The sequence below is a fragment of the Haematobia irritans genome, chromosome 3, assembly GCF_050003625.1.
Source record: "Haematobia irritans isolate KBUSLIRL chromosome 3, ASM5000362v1, whole genome shotgun sequence".
Taxonomy (NCBI): Eukaryota; Metazoa; Arthropoda; class Insecta; order Diptera; family Muscidae; genus Haematobia; species Haematobia irritans.
This window is the reverse complement of record NC_134399.1, coordinates 127725382-127745416: the sequence shown is the minus strand read 5'-3', so window position 1 is coordinate 127745416 and position 20035 is coordinate 127725382. Positions and strand designations below refer to the sequence as shown.

The 20035-nt window shown below is 34.5% G+C and overlaps 1 protein-coding gene across 16 annotated transcripts in view; it reads left to right on the top strand.

The window, feature by feature from the left end:
• l(1)G0196 (inositol hexakisphosphate and diphosphoinositol-pentakisphosphate kinase) overlaps positions 1 to 20035 on the top strand; it is a 114305-nt gene that overhangs the window by 47950 nt on the left and 46320 nt on the right. For 10 of the 16 annotated variants that reach the window (XM_075299084.1, XM_075299083.1, XM_075299085.1 and 7 more), the window contains 8 exons: positions 2893 to 3109; positions 11681 to 11962; positions 12027 to 12212; positions 12276 to 12379; positions 18044 to 18212; positions 18275 to 18472; positions 18547 to 19480; positions 19552 to 19632. In XM_075299084.1, the coding sequence (XP_075155199.1) occupies positions 2893 to 3109; positions 11681 to 11962; positions 12027 to 12212; positions 12276 to 12379; positions 18044 to 18212; positions 18275 to 18472; positions 18547 to 19480; positions 19552 to 19632 (2171 nt within the window). The remainder of the gene's footprint in view (positions 1 to 2892; positions 3110 to 11680; positions 11963 to 12026; positions 12213 to 12275; positions 12380 to 18043; positions 18213 to 18274; positions 18473 to 18546; positions 19481 to 19551; positions 19633 to 20035) is intronic. The other 6 variants (XM_075299091.1, XM_075299079.1, XM_075299090.1 and 3 more) reach the window with 3 other exon arrangements.

Sequence of the window (20035 nt, the reverse complement as noted above, 5' to 3'; positions counted from 1 at the left end):
TTATTTCTATAGACAAATTTTTCAACATTTTATTTCTATAGACAATTTTGTCAAAATTTTATTTGTATAGAAAATTTTGTCAAAATTTTATTTCTATAGAAAATTTGATCAAAATTTTATTCCTATATAAAATTTTGTCAAAATTTTATTTCCATAGAAAATTTTGTTAAGATTTTATTTCTATTGAAAATTTTGTCAAAATTTTATTTCTATAGAATCTTTTGTCAAAATTTTATTTCTGTAGAAAATTTAGTAAAAATTGTATTTCTATAGAATATTTTGTCAAAATTTTATTTCTATAGAAAATTTTGTCAACATTTTATTTCTATAGAAAATTTTGTCAAAATTTTATTTCTATAGAGAATTTTGTCAAAATTTTATTTCTAAAGAAAATTTTGTCAAAATTTTATTTCTAAAGAAAATTTTGTCAAAATTTTATTTCTAAAGAAAATTCTTTCAAAAATTTATTTCTAAAGAAAATTTTGTCAAAATTTTATTTCTATAGACAAATTTTTCAACATTTTATTTCTATAGAAAATTTTGTCAAAAATTTATTCCTATAGAAAATTTTGTTAAAATTTTATTTCTATAGAAAATTTTGTCCAAATTTTATTTCTATAGAAAATTTTGTCAAAATTTTATTTCTATAGAAAATTTTGTCAAAATTTTATTTCTATAGAAAATTTTGTCAAAATTTTATTTCTATAGAAAATTTTGTCAAAATTTTATTTCTATAGTAAATTTTGTCAAAATTTTATTTCTATTTGTGGAGATCTAGCATTTTTTTGTAGAATTCTACTAACTGTGGCAACCGTGATTCGTTATTCGTTACTCGTGTTCGTTTTATTTTAAATGCTTTAGTTGTCTTTCTGGGCAGCACTTATTGATAAGAGAGCAATTCACCATTTATGGTATAACAATGGACAGACACAACAGTCTAATAATAACTGACTGTCACTCTAACTAACCAGACAGACACAACAGTCTAATAATAACTGACTGTCACTCTAACTAACCAAATCTAACCCTTATTATATTATGTTGTTAGTTCTTTGAACGATCTTTAATATTTCTTGTTTTTTTTTTACAATTTTAAATTGAAATGTACATTTTGTGATATTATTTAAGAAGGAATTTAGAAAATACTATTCATCGGTATCCGAGGATAAAATATTGAGGCAAACTGAATTTTGTGGGTGATGGCTGGCACTTGCCTAGACGGCTAAGCAAAAACTTCAAGCAACTGTAATTTTCAAAAGAAACTGCCATAAATATTGTACATATAAAAATATTTTTAGGTTTGAGCTTAAAATACATTTTACCAGACCCTAACACTTATATTGTATTTGACAAAATTTATGTAGATAAGTTGACTTGGTTCCATTTTTAACATGTTCACATATCTCACAGGGATTCGTAGATTCATTAGCATAATCTGACAAAATACTAAAAACACAAGAAAGGTGGCTTAATCACTCATTAATGTTGAGATATTTTTTGAGAATTTCGCCCTTATAAGTCAATGATTTATTCAACGTTTGGAGAGTTTAAAAATTATTTAGCCAAACTTGATCTAACACGAAAATGGGGGTTACATCCATAATATTTGTTTCAGTTATGCACTCCTGTTCCTACATTCGGAATCGCAAATCACAAAATTTTCGTTTGGATAACACTAATGAGAAATTCTAATTCTAATTGAAATTCAATTGAAGTCCGAGAGTATCTGGATTTTTCGTTATTAAAAAAAATCTTGCGATTTTCGATGCCAGATGTCAGAACATGAGGAATAATAATAATTAATGTAGAAAGATACATCTTCTATAATTGGATAATTTTATTTAAATCCATTTTATATTCATTTTTTCCCTTAACTCACTTTGATTTTATTTGCATGTATAAAAGGCCCGTTTTCTTTTAGTACTGGATGCAAAATTTGTATGAGCATCGTTGAACTGGTTTTGTATCAAGAACATCTCAGTGGAAATTCCACTTATGTTGCCATTTTGAAATTTTACAAAGCGACTCTTCCATTCACAATAGCTATTTTTAAATTAAAAAGTAAAGTCTCATAAATTGTCGCACTAGCAAAGATATTTGAACAATTTCTACATTAAAAATGTAGAATTTCACTTAAAAAGTAAAGTCTCATAAATTGTGGCACATTTGAACTATTTCTACATTTCAGAATTTAGAATTTCACTTATATTCTGTCGTACTTAAACAACTGATTCCAATGTTGCGAAATTTTGATAGATTGATAAATTATTGATAAATGGATACTGTGCTTTTCTTTTAATCTTTCACAACTTTTTTAGCCAGTAATAAAAGAAAACGAGCCTTAAGCCCAATTGGAAACATATCGCTTAATTTGTATTTTAGCTTTTCATTTAGAAAAAAATCACCATATGTCATCTCTCTCAAAAAATTATATATATATGATTTTGAATAATCACAAAACAAAAATCAAAATATTTTTTTTTCCTCCATATCAGCGGCTGAAAAAAAACGAAACAATCCAAAGCTCATTCACAGTTTTATCGCAAACCCGAAAAAAATATCGTACCCCCCAAAAAAAACTAAATCATTTTGCGACAAAGTCCTCCTGCCTGATCGTCATTCGAATACATACGTTGTGATAACTGTTTACAGTTTGTACACCACCATTGTTCTGTTATCGTTCTTTGATGTTCGTAACGAAAAACAAAAAAAAAAAAAACAAACTTTGTAAACTTTTCTTTTTTGCAAAAAGTATAGCAAATTTCCCAAATGTATACACACCACCTTCTACTTCTACTTAACCAAAATCAAAGATCACAAAACAAATCAAAAACAAAACAATGAAAATAAATGAGATTTGTATAACAACCCGGTATTATTTTTAAAACGTAGTATATTTTCCAGGTACCGATGTCAAGGTGTACACAGTGGGCCCCGATTATGCTCATGCTGAGGCACGTAAAAGTCCAGCCCTAGATGGCAAAGTTGAACGTGACAGCGAGGGCAAGGAGATACGATATCCCGTAATTCTAAATCATGCTGAGAAGTTGATATCACGCAAAGTATGCTTGGCATTCAAACAGACTGTTTGTGGATTTGATCTATTGAGGTAAATATTTTGATTATATTTAAAACATTTTTTTTGTTTTCGATTATAGTGCAAACTGAAATTAAATTATTTAAAAATGACCGAAAAATCAAATAATTTGAATGTAGTATAGCCCAATTCTGAATATTCCCTAGGGAATGTGTTGCCTGGGAATTCATTTTCCCCGGGAATAAAATCCTCCTATTCTAAACAGTAAAGGGTGATACGGTCAAAATTTGGTCAATATAAACTTGACGTATTTCTTTCAATTTTGCATTTAAAAAACCTGAACACCCCTCATTTTAAGGTGTGTGTGTAGAATGTTGCTCCTATTTTAATTATGGAATTCACTCTTCAGTTGTCAAAATACCGTCCAAGCAAGAAGAGCAGCGTATCAAAATTTTTCTCGCGCATCGCGAAAATCCGAGCTACTCGCACGCAAAGCTGGCAAAATCGCTAAAAGTTTCCAAATCAACCGTTACAAATGTAATTAAAGTGTTTTGGGAACGTTTGTCGACAGCCAGGAAGTCTGGATCGGGGGGAAATCGAAAACCGGAAGCCGCTGAGACGACAAAGAGAGTTGCCGGTAGTTTCAAGCGAAACCCTAACCTCTCTCTCCGAGATGCCGCAAATAAGCTGGGTGTATCGTCTACAACCGTGCATCGAGCCAAAAAACGAGCCGGACTATCGACTTACAAGAAGGTAGTGACTCCAAATCGCGATGATAAACAAAATGCGACGGCCAAAGCGCGATCCCGGAGGCTGTACACGACGATGCTGACGAAGTTTGACTGCGTGGTAATGGACGACGAAACCTACGTCAAAGCCGACTACAAGCAGCTTCCGGGACAGGAAGGGGAAAGGTAGCAGATATTTTCAAGCACATAAAACTGTCAAAGTTCGCAAAGAAATATCTGGTTTGGCAAGCCATCTGTACCTGTGGCTTGAAAAGCAGCATTTTCATAGCTTCCGGGACTGTCAACCAAGAAATTTACGTGAAAGAGTGTTTGAATAAACGTCTGCTGCCTTTCCTGAAGAAACACGGTTGTTCCGTACTGTTTTGGCCGGATTTGGCATCTTGCCATTACGGTAAAAAGGCCATGGAGTGGTACGCCGCCAACAACGTGCAGGTGGTTCCCAAGGACAAGAACCCTCCCAACACGCCAGAGCTCCGCCCAATTGAGAAATACTGGGCTATTGTCAAGCGGAACCTAAAGAAGACCAAAAAACTGCTAAGGACGAGCAGCAGTTCAAGGCAAACTGGCTTTCTGCGGCGAAGAAGGTGGACAAGGTGGCTGTACAAAATCTGATGGCAGGTGTCAAGCGTGAGGCCCGGCAATTCGGATTTGGAAAAGCGAAAACCTAACTGAATATTTTTCCTGAATTTTATACTAATTGAACTTGAAAAAGAAATTTAATTTGATTTTTTAAATAAACGATTTCACCGATTTACACGCGTTTTCCCTTGACCAAATTTTAACCGTATCACCCTTTAGGAGAAGGGAATAAAAAGGGAGAAATAATTCAGAGTATTCGAAGTCAGCTGTTTTATTTCAACTGTTCTATTTTAATAAATTTTTAATATTAAAATTTTGAATTGAAATTGTATTAAATTGATGTAAAAGTTGAGTTAAACGCGAAAAACGTCAAAAATGTTTAGTGCCGTGTTTATGGTAGTAGCTGAGAAGCGGCGTATCAACATAACAATGTCCAAAGGATAGAAAGGAGAAAGATACGCGATGCCATTAACCCACTTGAGTTGCCTGAAACGTAGTAACTAGTTACATACTTGTACATGAAGAGGTTGTTACTTAGTTCATGGGTAGTAACTATGTTACATACTTGTACATGAAGAAGTTGTTACTTAGTTCATGGGATGCTTTGCTTTTGAAGGTTTCACAAATATTGTAGGATTAAAGTGGCAGCCCGATTTGATTGTGAGTCCGAATCAAATCGGGCTGCCACTTTAATTTAGACCATTCATTCGATTGTGATACAATATTATAGGGTAAATAATCCAGTCTTCAAATACCTGTTGGATATATTAGCAGCCTACATTCTACCTCAAAGCAAGTCATTTGGATTATCCCCAATAGTAAGATTAGGTGCTACGCTTCTTTGCCGAAGGTGGCTACCAAAAATGGCATAGGAAAAGATCGAGACATATCTGTTGCACAGAGTAGCCTGAACAAGGTTCATAAAGAAGTCGTAAAAATATTTAAAGAACACCTATGCCCGAATTGGATTGGCAGCCGGATTAAGTTTCAGGCTCACTTAGACTATTCAGTCCATTGTGATACCACATTTAACTAAAAGTATCTATTACATATGCCCACTTCTAGTTTTAACCACTGAACCTCCTCTATTATTTTTTTTTAACCAACCTGATTGTTCCAAAAATATTAACAGACTGCTTAAATAAACGTTTTCCAGGTCCGCCAGTAATCTAAAGCTATATGCCCCTAAAATTCGCTTACGCCTTACACAAAATGCAGGACACTCACACAAGAGGTGTTTAATTGATTCCTTTTCCTTCGCATCATGACAGCTCATACAATAGTCATTATACTTCGCACCAATAGTTTTTGCAAATTCGCCTATCAGGCAGCGATCCGTTATAGCAGATATCAGGAGTGATATCTGACGTCTTGATAACACTAGCATATCTAGTGTGCGGTTCAAGTTTAAATGGGGCCATATTTCAATTCTTCCAGTGTACATTTGCGATCATGACAGCCTTCTCACACAGTAAGAGCTTGCAGGTTGCCAGAGACATACCAACAGATTCTAGTTCCCGTGGAATATGTAAGTTAGTCCCTAGCTTCGCCAACTCATCCGCTTCGCAGTTCCCCGATATGTTCCTGTCGCCAGACACCCATATTAGGTGAATATTGTACTGCTCAGCCATCTCGTTGAGAGATTTGCGGCAGTCGATGGCCGTTTTCGAGTTAAGGAACCCAGAGTCCAAGGATTTTATTGCAGGTTGACTGGCTGCGTATATATTAATGCCAATATATTTTGGAACATTACTTCTCAGCCAATTCGCTACCTCTCTTATTGCTAATATTTCAGCCTGAAAAACACTACAGTGATTAGGTAATCTTTCGCTATTCGAAGTTCCAAATCTTTAGAATATACTCCGAAACCCACTTGTCCATCCAATTTGGAGCCATCAGTGTAGAAATCTATATATCTTTTATTCCCCGGGGTCTGAGTACACCACGCCTCACTGTTGGGAATTAGAATTTCAAATTTTTTGTCGAAAAGTGGTGTCGCCAAAGTATAATCCACTACATTACGTCCACTACGTTAGGCACATCTGGCATTATTTTGAGGACCGAATTGTGACCGTACATTTTTTTCCGACCACAGCTATAGCTCGCGCAACCGCACAGCCGTTGTTTCAGCTGACTGTTTGGCCAAAATGTCTAAAGGCAATAGATGCAGCATGACATTAAGGGAATCTGTTTCTGTCTTACTGAATGCGCCTGAGATACACAAGCACGCCATACGCTGAACTTTATATAAGCCTGTCGGTTGCTGAAGTGACGGCCACCAGACTACAACACCATATAGCATTATAGGTCTAACCAAAAAAAATATCACCGTTTTTCCCTTTTCATTGTCATTTGTAATACCAATTTTTCCCCAAAGGAAAAAGTTGGTTTAGAATAAGAGAAAAAGGAATAAAGAAGAAAAATTCCCCGGGGAGATTTTGTTTAGGATAAGGGAACAGGGAATAGAGAAAAAATTCCCAGTTGTTACTGAGAATTGGGCTAGTAGAGAGTTATTTCATTTTTTCGCAAGGCCTTTAGTAATTAAAACCCAGTCGTTATTACAAATTCGGGCTTATTTGTTCCGTCATTCAAAAGGCCTTCGGCAGTTAAAGTGCGTTAGTCTTTCAGGAAGGAGGTGAGGTGTTCAAATCCCTGCTGGGTCGAGTTTTCCGCGTTAACATAATATAATGCTAACATAAGATAATAAATATTTTAGAGATTACCTTCGTTAGCACAGCGGAAGTGCAATAGTCTTACATGTCGAAGATGTCCGGTTCCGGTTCCCCTGGCCAAGGTGGTTCTGAAAAAAAAATTTACGTATGTGAATTATTAATGTTTTGCCTTTCTATGAAAAACAAGACTAAACAAGTTAGTAAGGCCTAAAGTTGGGCAAATTTATAAATCGGCTAATGCCCTTAAACGAAACACAATTAAGTAAAACATATGGGAAATATAAAGCTAAAGCCATTTTATTGCACAAAAGTCCATTTATGATTTATCCAGCGACACACATGTATTAGAAAATTTGAGGAATTTTATTTGGCCACATCGATCGACGTTTACCCAGCCGGACCCTTATCTAAATCTTCTGTGGAAAGTATGGGGACATCGTCGTTGGCGTTGTGCCATTTTTGCCTAAATCGGAAGAATATATGGCGCTTTATCTAAATCTGGCCCGATTTGTATAAAATTCGACATAGAATTTTAAATCTTTTTTCTGTGTGAAATAAAATCTGCAATAAAATTCCGTTGAAATGGGTGGTAAAATATGAAATTTTCCAACATATTTCCCGAAATCAGGCGTATGGGCGTATGGGAGCTATATCGCAATCTTTATCACTTTGAACTAAATTTGGTGCACAATGCTAAAATCTTAATTCTAATCTCAGGGCAAAATTTCAACTAAATCCAAGGGGAAATTTGGTTGTTATATGAATCTAAATCGGGCGAAATATAGGAGAGCTATGTTATATTTAAATCTGAATCGATTTCAACGCAATTTAGCATACTTGACCTTGTACTCTTTGTGCAAAATTTGAAGGAAATAAAGGCAAAATTCTGGCCTCTAGGTCCAATTAGATCCATATCGGGCGAAATATCTATATATGGGAGCTATATCGCAATCTTTATCACTTTGAACTAAATTTGGTGCACAATGCTAAAATCTTAATTCTAATCTCAGGGCAAAATTTCAACTAAATCCAAGGGGAAATTTGGTTGTTATATGAATCTAAATCGGGCGAAATATAGGAGAGCTATGTTATATTTAAATCTGAATCGATTTCAACGCAATTTAGCATACTTGACCTTGTACTCTTTGTGCAAAATTTGAAGGAAATAAAGGCAAAATTCTGGCCTCTAGGTCCAATTAGATCCATATCGGGCGAAATATCTATATATTGGAGCTATATCTAAATCTGAGCCGATTGTAAGCAAATTTGTCATGGCTAGCTAAAATATTAGTTCTACACCCTGTGTATAGCCCCACATAAATCGGAGTAAAACTTTGGCCTCTATGGTCATAAGAAACTAAATCGGGCGAAAGATATATATGGGAGCTCATAAAATATTGAACGGAACCCGAAGAAGATCGATTGAATAACACGCCAATTATGGCAAGATCGGTGATAAATATATATGGCAGTTATATCTAAATCTGATCCAAAATCAATAGCGATTGTTTTTTTCCGAAACACGACCCTATGCCAAATTTGAGGACGATCGGACTTAAGCTACTTTTTACACAAAAAAATACATGAACAGACAGACGGACGGACAGACAGACAGACAGGCGGACATAACTATCGACTCAGAATTCAATTCTAAGACGTTAATTTAAGGATGAATTCAAAAATGCTTTTCTTTACTTTAATGAACATTTGCCTTAGTTCAAAGACAACCAACTTTAACGGTAAAATTCACAAAATTTGTGTCTACATTTAATTAAACACATTTTTGAAAAAATATTAGAAACTTTCTTTTAATTAAAATTTCATTATCAGAGAATGACGCCGACCCGTTTTTCTCGGCGGCGGCTTGACGACTAAGCCGCTATAAAATTATCTATTCGGCGGCGCACAATTATCCATTTTAAAATCAATTTGAAATTTCCCGAATTGTAATGAGATTAGTTTTACAACCAATCTTACAATCAAATTTACATTTCATTCAAATTTTCTGAGCTAAATTTTTGTAAAACTATTATAGTAACTAAATACTAATTGATTTTGGGTAGGAGGTTCAAAATGTTGCCAAAAATATAACAATTATTAATACATTTTTATGGTATAATCGAAGATTTTTGCTTGAACAAAATTTCAGTCGAGATCTGTCGACATATTCGGCGGCGGCGTCGACTGCTAAAAACGGCTCGGTGGCGGCTAAAATCGGCGGCGCGACTCGGCGGCTTCATTCTCTGTTCATTATTTTAAAGAAATTTACCCTTAATATTGTGTAAATTGCTTGTCCTAAAATTTAAGTTGCGTAATCTTTAATACGGCGTAAATATTTTTTCATTTATGTGGCAGAAATGAACATTTTCATTTATGTGGTATCTCGATCCATTGTGGTACCATATTAACTAAAACTACCTATTACATACCACGAATACCGGTATGAAGTGAGCGTAAAGCTACAAATGTCTCGATAAGGAACATTTGTTGTGAACGAGTCCTTATTTTTTTTTTTTTGCTATGACATCTGTGAAAAATATTTACTATACATCAAGTCATTGAACAGACAACATCGTGTTAAAAATGTCGAATTTTGTACCAGAAAGTGATGATTTGCGGAAAGCATTAATTTTTTGTTTTCATTTGAAGAAAAGTGGTGCATAGTCGCTTGTCGAGGCAAACGATGAGAAACAACATGCAAAAATGGTTTCAACGGTTGGGAAATAAGGATTTTGAAGTGAGAAATGAAGAACGTGGAAGACCGCCAAAAAAGTTTAAAGACGCCGAAGGCTGTTAGTCATTATATCCAATAGTTTTTTTTTTAACTCGCCTATCAGCCAGCGATCCGTTATTGCAGTGATATCTGACGTCTTAAAAGCACTAGAATAAAAAAAAATTTTTTTAGTTTTTCTAAAAAAGAAGTATTATTTTGCATAATTTTATACCAAATTTTATTTCTATAGAAAATTTTGTCAAAATTTTATTCTATAGACAATTTTGTCAAAATTTTATTTCTATAGAAAATTTTGTCAATATTGTATTTCTATAGAGAATTTTGTCAAAATTTTATTTCTATAGGAAATTTTTTTAAAATTTTATATCCATAGAAAAGTTTGTCAAAATTTTATATCCATAGAAAATTTTGTCACAATTTTATATCCATAGAAAATTTTGTCAACATTTTATTTCTATAGAAAATGTTGTCTACAATTTATTACTGTAGAAAAATGTTGTCAAAATTTTATTTCTATAGAAAATTTCGTCAAAATTTTATTTCTATAGGAAATTTTATATCCATACAAAATTTTGTCAAATCATTTTATTCCTATATAAAATTTTGTATACAATTTATTTCTATAGGAAATTTTGTCAAAATTTTATTTCCATAGAAAATTTTGTCAAAATTTTATTTCCATAGAAAAATTTGTCCAATTTCTATTTTATAGGAAATTTTGTCAAAATTTTATTTTTATAGGAAAAATTTTATTCTTATAGAAAATTTTGTCAACAATTTTGTCAAAATTGTATTTCTATAGAAAATTTTGTCCATTTTTTATTTCTATAGAAAATTTTGTCGAAATTTTATTTCTATAGAAAATTTTGACAAAATTTTATTTCTATCGAAAATTTTTACAAAATTTTATTTCTATAGAAAATTTTGACAAAATTTTATTTCTATCGAAAATTTTTACAAAATTTTATTTCTATAGAAAATGCTAAATGTATTCCAAATTGGAATACATTTAGCATTACAGGGGTATGCTGAATGTTAGGTAAGGTTAAAGTGGCAGGCTCGCTTAGACTCTTCAGTCCATTGTGCTGAATGTAGTTGATATCAGTCGATTATTTGATATAACCTACCCAGCAAAAAAGCGTCGCCAAAAAAGTAATGAAAATGTTCTCTTTGGATCCGGAAGTGGTGCAAAATTGACGCAGAAGCGATGAATTTAACATGGGCTTGTCATAGGACGGAAGTCCTCCATTTCAACAGCCGTTGCACTGAATTTGCATCACTTTTTTAGGTGTGATCCGAATTCAATGTTTTGGATGTAAATTACAAATTTCTGTGATATTTTGTCAAATAAATATTTTTTATAATTTTTTATAATTTTTAATGGATTTTAAAGCTTGTCAGAAACGTTTGACCTCAAATATTTTCAAAAATTCACAATTTTTTCAGATTGAAATTAATTAGCATTTTTTTCGAAAAAATTTAAATAATTTGTACCATTTTATAAATTCTTACTCCGTTTTTAACCTATTTGAAACAAAAAAAGTTAACATTACCCATTAAAAATATGAAAAAAACAAGTTATAAAAAATTGAATTAAAAGAACTTCCTGTGTAGTTAAAATAAAGAACATCATTGGGAGTACATCTTCTGGAAGTGCTTTTAAAGTTGTTCCTCTGGAAGAACTTCCAATTTTTTTTGCTGGGTACCTCTGTAGACCAATCTAACGATTTCTCTAAAGAGTTTGCATAAATTACAATTTTCCCGCAATCTGCCGACATTTTTCCATTTTGCAGAAATTTATAAGCTGGTGTTGTGATTTAGCAAATATATTATTATATTATTTATATTATTTTTTTTCAATATAGTGTAAGCAAATAAATTGTTTTATTTGTCTGTTTATTTCTCACAGGGCAAATGGAAAATCATTCGTGTGTGATGTTAATGGATTTAGTTTTGTTAAAAATTCTAACAAATATTATGACGATTGTGCCAAGATATTGGGCAACATGATATTAAGGGAACTAACACCAACTTTACATATACCATGGTCAGTACCATTTCAATTAGATGATCCACCCATAGTACCTACAACATTTGGGAAAATGATGGAATTACGCTGTGTAGTAGCTGTTATCAGACATGGCGATCGCACACCTAAACAAAAGATGAAAGTTGAAGTTCGTCATCCTAAGTAAGTATTGCGGATATTTTCTAAGTATGTGGATAATATTTTTTTCTTCATATTTTCTTTACAGATTCTTTGAAATTTTTGAAAAATATGATGGTTTTAAAAATGGTCATGTAAAACTAAAACGTCCCAAACAATTACAAGAGATTTTGGATATTGCCCGTTTTTTACTAGCCGAAATTGAAACAAAAGATAATCCCGAGATAGAAGAAAAGAAAAGTAAATTGGAGCAGTTAAAAAGTGTTTTGGAAATGTATGTTTTTCCCTCTATCACTAACATGTCCAGTTCAATATACGATATCCATTTTTTTCATAGGTATGGTCACTTCTCTGGCATTAATCGTAAAGTTCAAATGAAATATCAACCAAAAGGTCGTCCAAGAGGTTCTAGTTCCGATGATGGTAATAATGTTAAAAATTGTATGTATAATTTTCTTGTTTTTATTCTTTATACTTTCACATATACTCATACTTTCCTACAACACAATACAATCCATTTATTGGCAAATATTGACTCAGTGTAGCTTACAAAATCTCCAAAATTAAAATAAGTATGAAAGAAGTAGGAGTCGGGCGAAGCCGACTGTATGATACCTTCAACTTTCTACTGAATGCAACCTCATTTTAGGGATATTGTTAGAAAGAAAAAAATATTTGACAAATTCGGTTGACAAATATATGTAGGAGTTGCCTATATGGGAGCCACCGTGGTGCAATGTTTAGCATGCCCGCCTTGCATACACAAAGTCGTGAGTTCGATTCCTGCTTCGACCGAACACCAAAAAGTTTTTCAGCGTTGGATTATCCCACCTCAGTAATGCTGGTGACATTTCTGACGATTTCAAAGCTTCTCTAAGTGGTTTCACTGCAATGTGGAACGCCGTTCGGACTCGGCTATAAAAAGGAGGTCCCTTGTCATTGAGTTTAACATGGAATCGGGCAGCACTCAGTGATAAGAGAGAAATTCACGAATGTGGTATCACAATGGTCTGAATAGTCTAAGTTAGCCTGATACATCGGGCTGCCACCTAACCTAGGCTAATGCTTTGCACTTGTGAAAAGTATTCTAAAAATAGATGAGTGCACGTGAGTGAAATTTTGCACATGCACGTTATATGACGTAGAAACTCAAACTTTCACACATTCACGAAATGAGCTGTACAACTTTTAAAGACTCACGTTCAAAACAGTTCACGCAACTCACGACAAATGCACGACCCTCGCGGTATTTTCAAATAGGCCAAAAAAACAAACAAGTAAAAATAGAATATGTTTCGTCTGCCAAATTGATGTCAATTATTCAAATAAATGACGCGATTTGCATTTGATCAATAATTAAATCTGGTGCTGGAGCATTATATACTCGTGAGTGTGAGTTTGATTGTGAGCGTGCATTTGCCAACATTTTATTTTTCCTCACGCTACCACAACATTTGTTTATTAACTCACATTATCGCATATTTACGAGTGTAGCTGCTGAATTTTATTCACCGGGGACTTATAAGCCAACCTGTTAACTCACATTATCGTATATTTACGAGTGTAGCTGCTGAATTTTATTCACAATTCAAGCAATTCGTGTACGAAATTTGATGACGATCGGTTATTTTAGTGATATGTTCATATGACGTGAAGTGTTACCAATTCAAACGGGGATAGTCGTTGGTTTACGAATTCGCAAAATTTTCCTCAATCTCTAGTTTCCGAAACATAATGATATATAATAAGAAATTTGTACATACTGTTGTTAGGGATAGGAAATTAAATGGAAGAAATTTCTTGGAAAAATATGAAATGGCTCAACATTTATTGACAGTTGAACATTTAGCGTTTTGCTAACTCGTAAACCAGAACATGGGGGTAAATCTTTTACTCGGCCACTTACATGAGATCACACAGAGCTGACACAAAGTAACAACCAATTTTTTGTGTGAAAATATTTCTTTTCACAGATAAAAACAAGTAAGGAAATCTAAAGTCGCGCAGGCCGACTATATTATACCCGGTACCGCTTTGTGGATCCACGATATCATCTAAAAACTTTAAAATTTGTTGGGTTCTATATGTACTAGAGGTGTGCACGTGACTAATATTTTACTCACGCACACTCACGAAGGAGAAATCTTTTTCACGCACACTCACGCACGATATTTTTTGGTAGGACTCACGCTCACACACGCTCACGAAAAGAAAATTTGTACTCACGCACACACGCACGAAAATCTTTTAAATGTCGTGACTCACGAAAAATATCGTGACTTACGAATAGTTTTATGAGTAATTTACCTATCGAACCTGACTGAAAATATGAGTATGATTAAAATCGAAACCATTATAATACTCTTAACACTTTGGATGTCACTAAAATTATAAATAAATTCAACTCGTAAGTATTTAATGTTCGTAAGCGGGATTATTTTTGTGAGCGTGTTTTTCCGAAATTCGTTACTCACGCACACTCACGAAGATATTATTTTCGTGACTCACGCCGTTACCATCAGCGTGACTCACGCGTAAGTCACGAAAATTTTCGTGAGTCAAGACAATTTCGTGTCACGTGCACACTTTTAATGTGTACAGGTTTATATTTCCAAAATTGTTTAAACTTCTACAAAATCTCTTGACATAAAATGTTAGTAAAAAAATATGGCGAAAAAATTAAATCTAAAGCCATTTTGATGTAATATCCCAAAAGTGCATTTAATTTATGGGTCGATAAATATATATTTGAGATATAGGAAATTTTGATTTTTCGACTTAGCAGTGGCGAAATGTGGGTATTTTGGCTATATTAGCCCAATTCGGAAGATATATGGGAACTATATCTAGGTTAGGTTAGTTATAGTGACAGCCCGATATTTCAGGCAGACTTAGACTATTCAGTCCATTGTGATACCACAGTGGTCAACTTCTCTCTTATCACTGAATGCTGCCCGATTCTATGTTTAGTTCAGTGACAAGGGACCTACTTCTTATAGCCGAGTCCGAACGGCGTTCCACCTTGCAGTGAAACCACTTAGAGAAGCTTTGGAACACTCAGAAATATCACCAGCATTACTGAGAGGGGATAATCCACCGTTGAAAACTTTTTGATGTTCGGTCGAAGCAGGAATCGAACCCACGACCTTGTGTATGCAAGGCGGGCATGCTAAGCACGGTGGCTCCGGTGACTATATCTACATCTTATCCGATTTCAATCGAAAATTTAGCACACTCCGACTTCTAGGACTTCTATGACACTAGAAGCTGGAGTGTATATCTTTCGCATATCAGGTGAAAGATATATATGGTAGCTATATCTAAATCAATCAAATTTAGCACATTTGACTTTACTACTAATTGTACTTTTTGTGCAAAATTTCAAACAAATCAGGATAAAACTCTAGCTCTAGGGGCCATATAAAGGGTGATACGGTCAAAATTTGGTCAAGGGAAAACGCGTGTAAATCGGTGAAATCGTTTATTTAAAAAATCAAATTAAATTTCTTTTTCAAGTTCAATTAGTATAAAATTCAGGAAAAATATTTAGTTAGGCTTTCGCTTTTCCAAATCCGAATTGCCGGGCCCCACGCTTGACACCTGCCATCAGTTTTTTACAGCCACCTTGTCCACCTTCTTCGCCGCAGAAAGCCAGTTTGCCTTGTACTGCTGCTCGTCCTTAGCAGTTTTTTTGGTCTTCTTTAGGTTCCGCTTGACAATAGCCCAGTATTTCTCAATTGGGCGGAGCTCTGGCGTGTTGGGAGGGTTCTTGTCCTTGGGAACCACCTGCACGTTGTTGGCGGCGTACCACTCCATGGCCTTTTTACCGTAATGGCAAGATGCCAAATCCGGCCAAAACAGTACGGAACAACCGTGTTTCTTCAGGAAAGGCAGCAGACGTTTATTCAAACACTCTTTCACGTAAATTTCTTGGTTGACAGTCCCGGAAGCTATGAAAATGCTGCTTTTCAAGCCACAGGTACAGGTGGCTTGCCAAACCAGATATTTCTTTGCGAACTTCGATAGTTTTATGTGCTTGAAAATATCTGCTACCTTTCCCCTTCCTTTTGCCGTATAAAACTCCTGTCCCGGAAGCTGCTTGTAGTCGGCTTTGACTTAGGTTTCGTCGTCCATTACCACGCAGTCAAACTTCGTCAGCATCGTCGTGTACAGCCTCCGGGATCGCGCTTTGGCCGTCGATTTCCCCCCGATCCAGACTTCCTGGCTGTCGACAAACGTTCCCCAAACACTTTAATTTCATTTTTAACGGTTGATTTGGCAACTTTTAGCGATTTTGCCAGCTTTGCGTGCGAGTAGCTCGGATTTTCGCGATGCGCGAGCAAATTTTTGATACGCTGCTCTTCTTGCTTGGACGGAATTTTGACAACTGAAGAGTGAATTCCAAAATCAAAATAGGAGCAACATTCTACACACACACACCTTCAAAATGAGGGGTGTTCAGGTTTTTTAAATGCAAAATTGAAAGAAATACGTCAAGTTTATATTGACCAATTTTTGACCGTATCACCCTTTAAGTGCATATCGGGCGAGAGATATATATATGGCAGCTATATCTAAATCTAAAACGATTTCAATCAAATTTAGCACTCTTGACGATACTACTAATTGTACTTCTTGTGCAAGATTTAGAACCAATCAGGATAAAACTATGGTTTCTGGGGCCATATAAGCGCTTATCGGGTGAAAGGTATATCGATGTCTCCATTCCAAAGTACGCTAAGTCTAACAAGTGAATTTTACAGGAAACAAGTTCAAATTTTTTTTTGGAATTTCTCACAAATCGTATAAGATATAAATTCACTTTTTTCGGTCTTAAAATCATGTTTATTATATATTTTTTAGTATGTAGTGATAATAGAACATGGCTAAAAATGACTTAGACCACTTTAGCCCGAACAAAGCATTTGCCCTTTTTGATTTGGAAATTTTTAAAACTTTAGTCACAGGCTACCTATAATATTAACCATAACTTTTGATAGAAGTGTCCAATAAATTCGAGCTTTTGACAGGATGCAAATCACGTCAATCCGAATAAAAAAACAAGGAACTCCGTCAAAAAATGCTAAGTCGACTTAGCATACTCTGGAATGAGGACAATGATATATGGGAGCTATATCTAAATGCGAGCCAATTTCTTCCAAAATCAATAGGGTTCTATTCTGACCCAAAACAGAAGCTTGTACCAAGTCGATTGGACTACAAAAATGTGTTCACACAAAGACGGACATGGTTAGTTCGACTAAGGGACCAATCCTGAGCAATATTGCCAAAGACACCATGTGTCTATCTAGTATCCTTCTGGGTGTGGCACACATATGCAGGGTATAAAAATGTCTGAAAATATTCTATGTTTAATTTCCATTTTTGCCTGATAGCTCTCAAATTGCCTTGACCCTTGTTCTGAGAATTTTGTTGGATTAGGGGCTGCACTTCAAACGATTTTAGGTGTTGTTGCAGTTTTTTGGATCACCACCATGTGATTGGCGACATTATCAGTATCATTATACGGATTTATTGTGCGATACACAAACATTTTCACTTTGAAGTGTTTGAGCTCGCCAATTTTCCAGCCAAAAATAACGCCATACACGGTCCAGAAAATATATCATGAGGGTGTCAAATATTCTGTACTTTTAGAAATATACGTTTCTTATTAGACAGGCCGTTCAAATGAGCTATGGGTAATCTGTAAGGATGTTAACAATGCTGTCCACAGAAATTTAAGCACGCAAACGAATACGAAAAGTCATCTACTTTTCATACAATCGAAACATAACATAACCTCTTACTCAAATCAGAGTAAACGATATCGTAGCCCACATTGCCTATTGACTCCAAATATAAAAATCACTCATAAATCGGTTAACGATTTTCTATTTCAATTGTAACATATGCTGACATTTTTAATTTTTCTTACATTTCTTAGTGATTTTAGAACGTTTTTCAAAACCCATTGCCTTAATTTATATTCCACAGTATTATTATATTCTACACTATCCAATATATATAAATCAAAATTACATTACAAAAAAATATGTAGTATCTAACAATTGCAATATTATTATGTCTCCTTCCAATTTAAAGTGGACGCACCCTCGGACCCATCATTGGTGTTAATTTTAAAATGGGGTGGCGAACTAACACCCGCTGGGAGGATACAAGCTGAGGAATTAGGTCGTATATTTCGTTGTATGTACCCTGGTGGCCAAGGGCGACAAGATTATTCTGGAACTCAAGGTCTGGGTTTGCTAAGGTAAGAAATTGAGATGAATTAAAATTTAATGAATGTCTAACCGATCTTTTGCTTATAATTAGATTGCATTCTACATTTCGTCATGATTTAAAAATCTATGCTTCCGACGAGGGTAGAGTTCAAATGACGGCGGCTGCTTTTGCTAAGGGCCTATTGGCTCTAGAGGGTGAATTAACACCAATTTTAGTACAAATGGTTAAAAGTGCCAATACTAATGGATTGCTTGATAACGATTGTGATTCCAGCAAATATCAGAATATGTGAGTTTTCTATGGAGAATTTCTATGAAGAACATTATTTTATAAAATGTATGTCTGTTTTTTTTTCTCTAAAGGGCTAAAAATCGTTTACATGAACTTATGCAGGTTGATCGAATGTTCACCACAGAAGATCGTACCGCCATAAATCCCAACAATAGTATCTCTATTAATCAAGCTCTAGATTTTGTGAAAAATCCCGTAGAATGTTGCAATCATGTGCATAGCCTTATAAAGGAGCTACTGATTATAATCAGTGTCAAAAAGGATGATCCCAAGACTAAAGACGCTATTCTATATCATGGTGAAACATGGGACTTAATGCGTTGTCGTTGGGAGAAAATCGAAAAAGATTTCAGTACTAAATCCAAGTTATATGATATTTCCAAGATTCCAGATATTTATGATTGCATTAAATATGATTTGCAACATAATCAACATACCCTGCAGTATGATCAAGCCGAAGAGTTATATATTTATGCTAAATATTTGGCAGATATTGTAATACCACAAGAATATGGTTTGACAATGCAAGAGAAATTAACAATTGGTCAAGGTATTTGTACGCCATTGCTTAAGAAAATTAAATCGGACCTCCAGCGTAATATTGAAGAAACAGAAGATGAATCGGTGAATCGTCTAAATCCTCAATACAGTCATGGTGTGGCCAGTCCAGGACGTCATGTTCGAACCCGTTTGTATTTCACTAGTGAAAGTCATGTTCACTCACTGTTAACGGTTTTGAGATATGGTGGTCTCTTGAATGTCCTTACCGATGAACAATGGCGACGAGCCATGGACTATATCTCTATGGTCTCGGAATTGAATTATATGTCACAGATTGTTATTATGTTATATGAGGATCCAACAAAAGATCCCACATCAGAGGAAAGATTTCATGTAGAGTTGCATTTTAGTCCCGGTGTAAATTGCTGTGTTCAAAAGAATTTACCGCCAGGACCTGGGTTTAGACCACATTCCCGTAATGATTCAGGAACTTTAAAAACAGCGGTATTATAACTTTAATATTTTGGACCCATTTGTTTTTTCTAACTCTATATATATATTTATTTCTTTTAAAGACTCATGATGAATGTTCAAGTAATCCTGCACGTATAGATGAAGAAAATGATACTGATGAGAGTCCCGTAAAAACACATTTGGTAAGTAAAAAAGCAATGTAATTAACAAATTGTTGAGTTTTTTTTTTTTTGCAAATGGGAACATATGCTAAAACATTATGTGGGGTAAAGAAATCCGTATGTGAATATTCGTTTCACCGCCATCTATATGTGAAACAAGTGAGTAAAGTAGAAAGTTGGGGGGTGGGCGACTATATCATACCCTAAACCACACCTACTGGATTAGTAAATATAAAGATTCGTGGGGTACTATTGAAATAGGGTTGCGAGATAAACCGCATTTCCGTATTTAAAAACTTTAAGGGGTATATATTTATTTTTTTTTTTCACAATCTGAACTGAAATGTCTGATATTAGGAGCTATAGTTGATTTTGCACCTACAGAGTTTGTATGCCACTAATATTGGAAATCGTTCAATTAGTG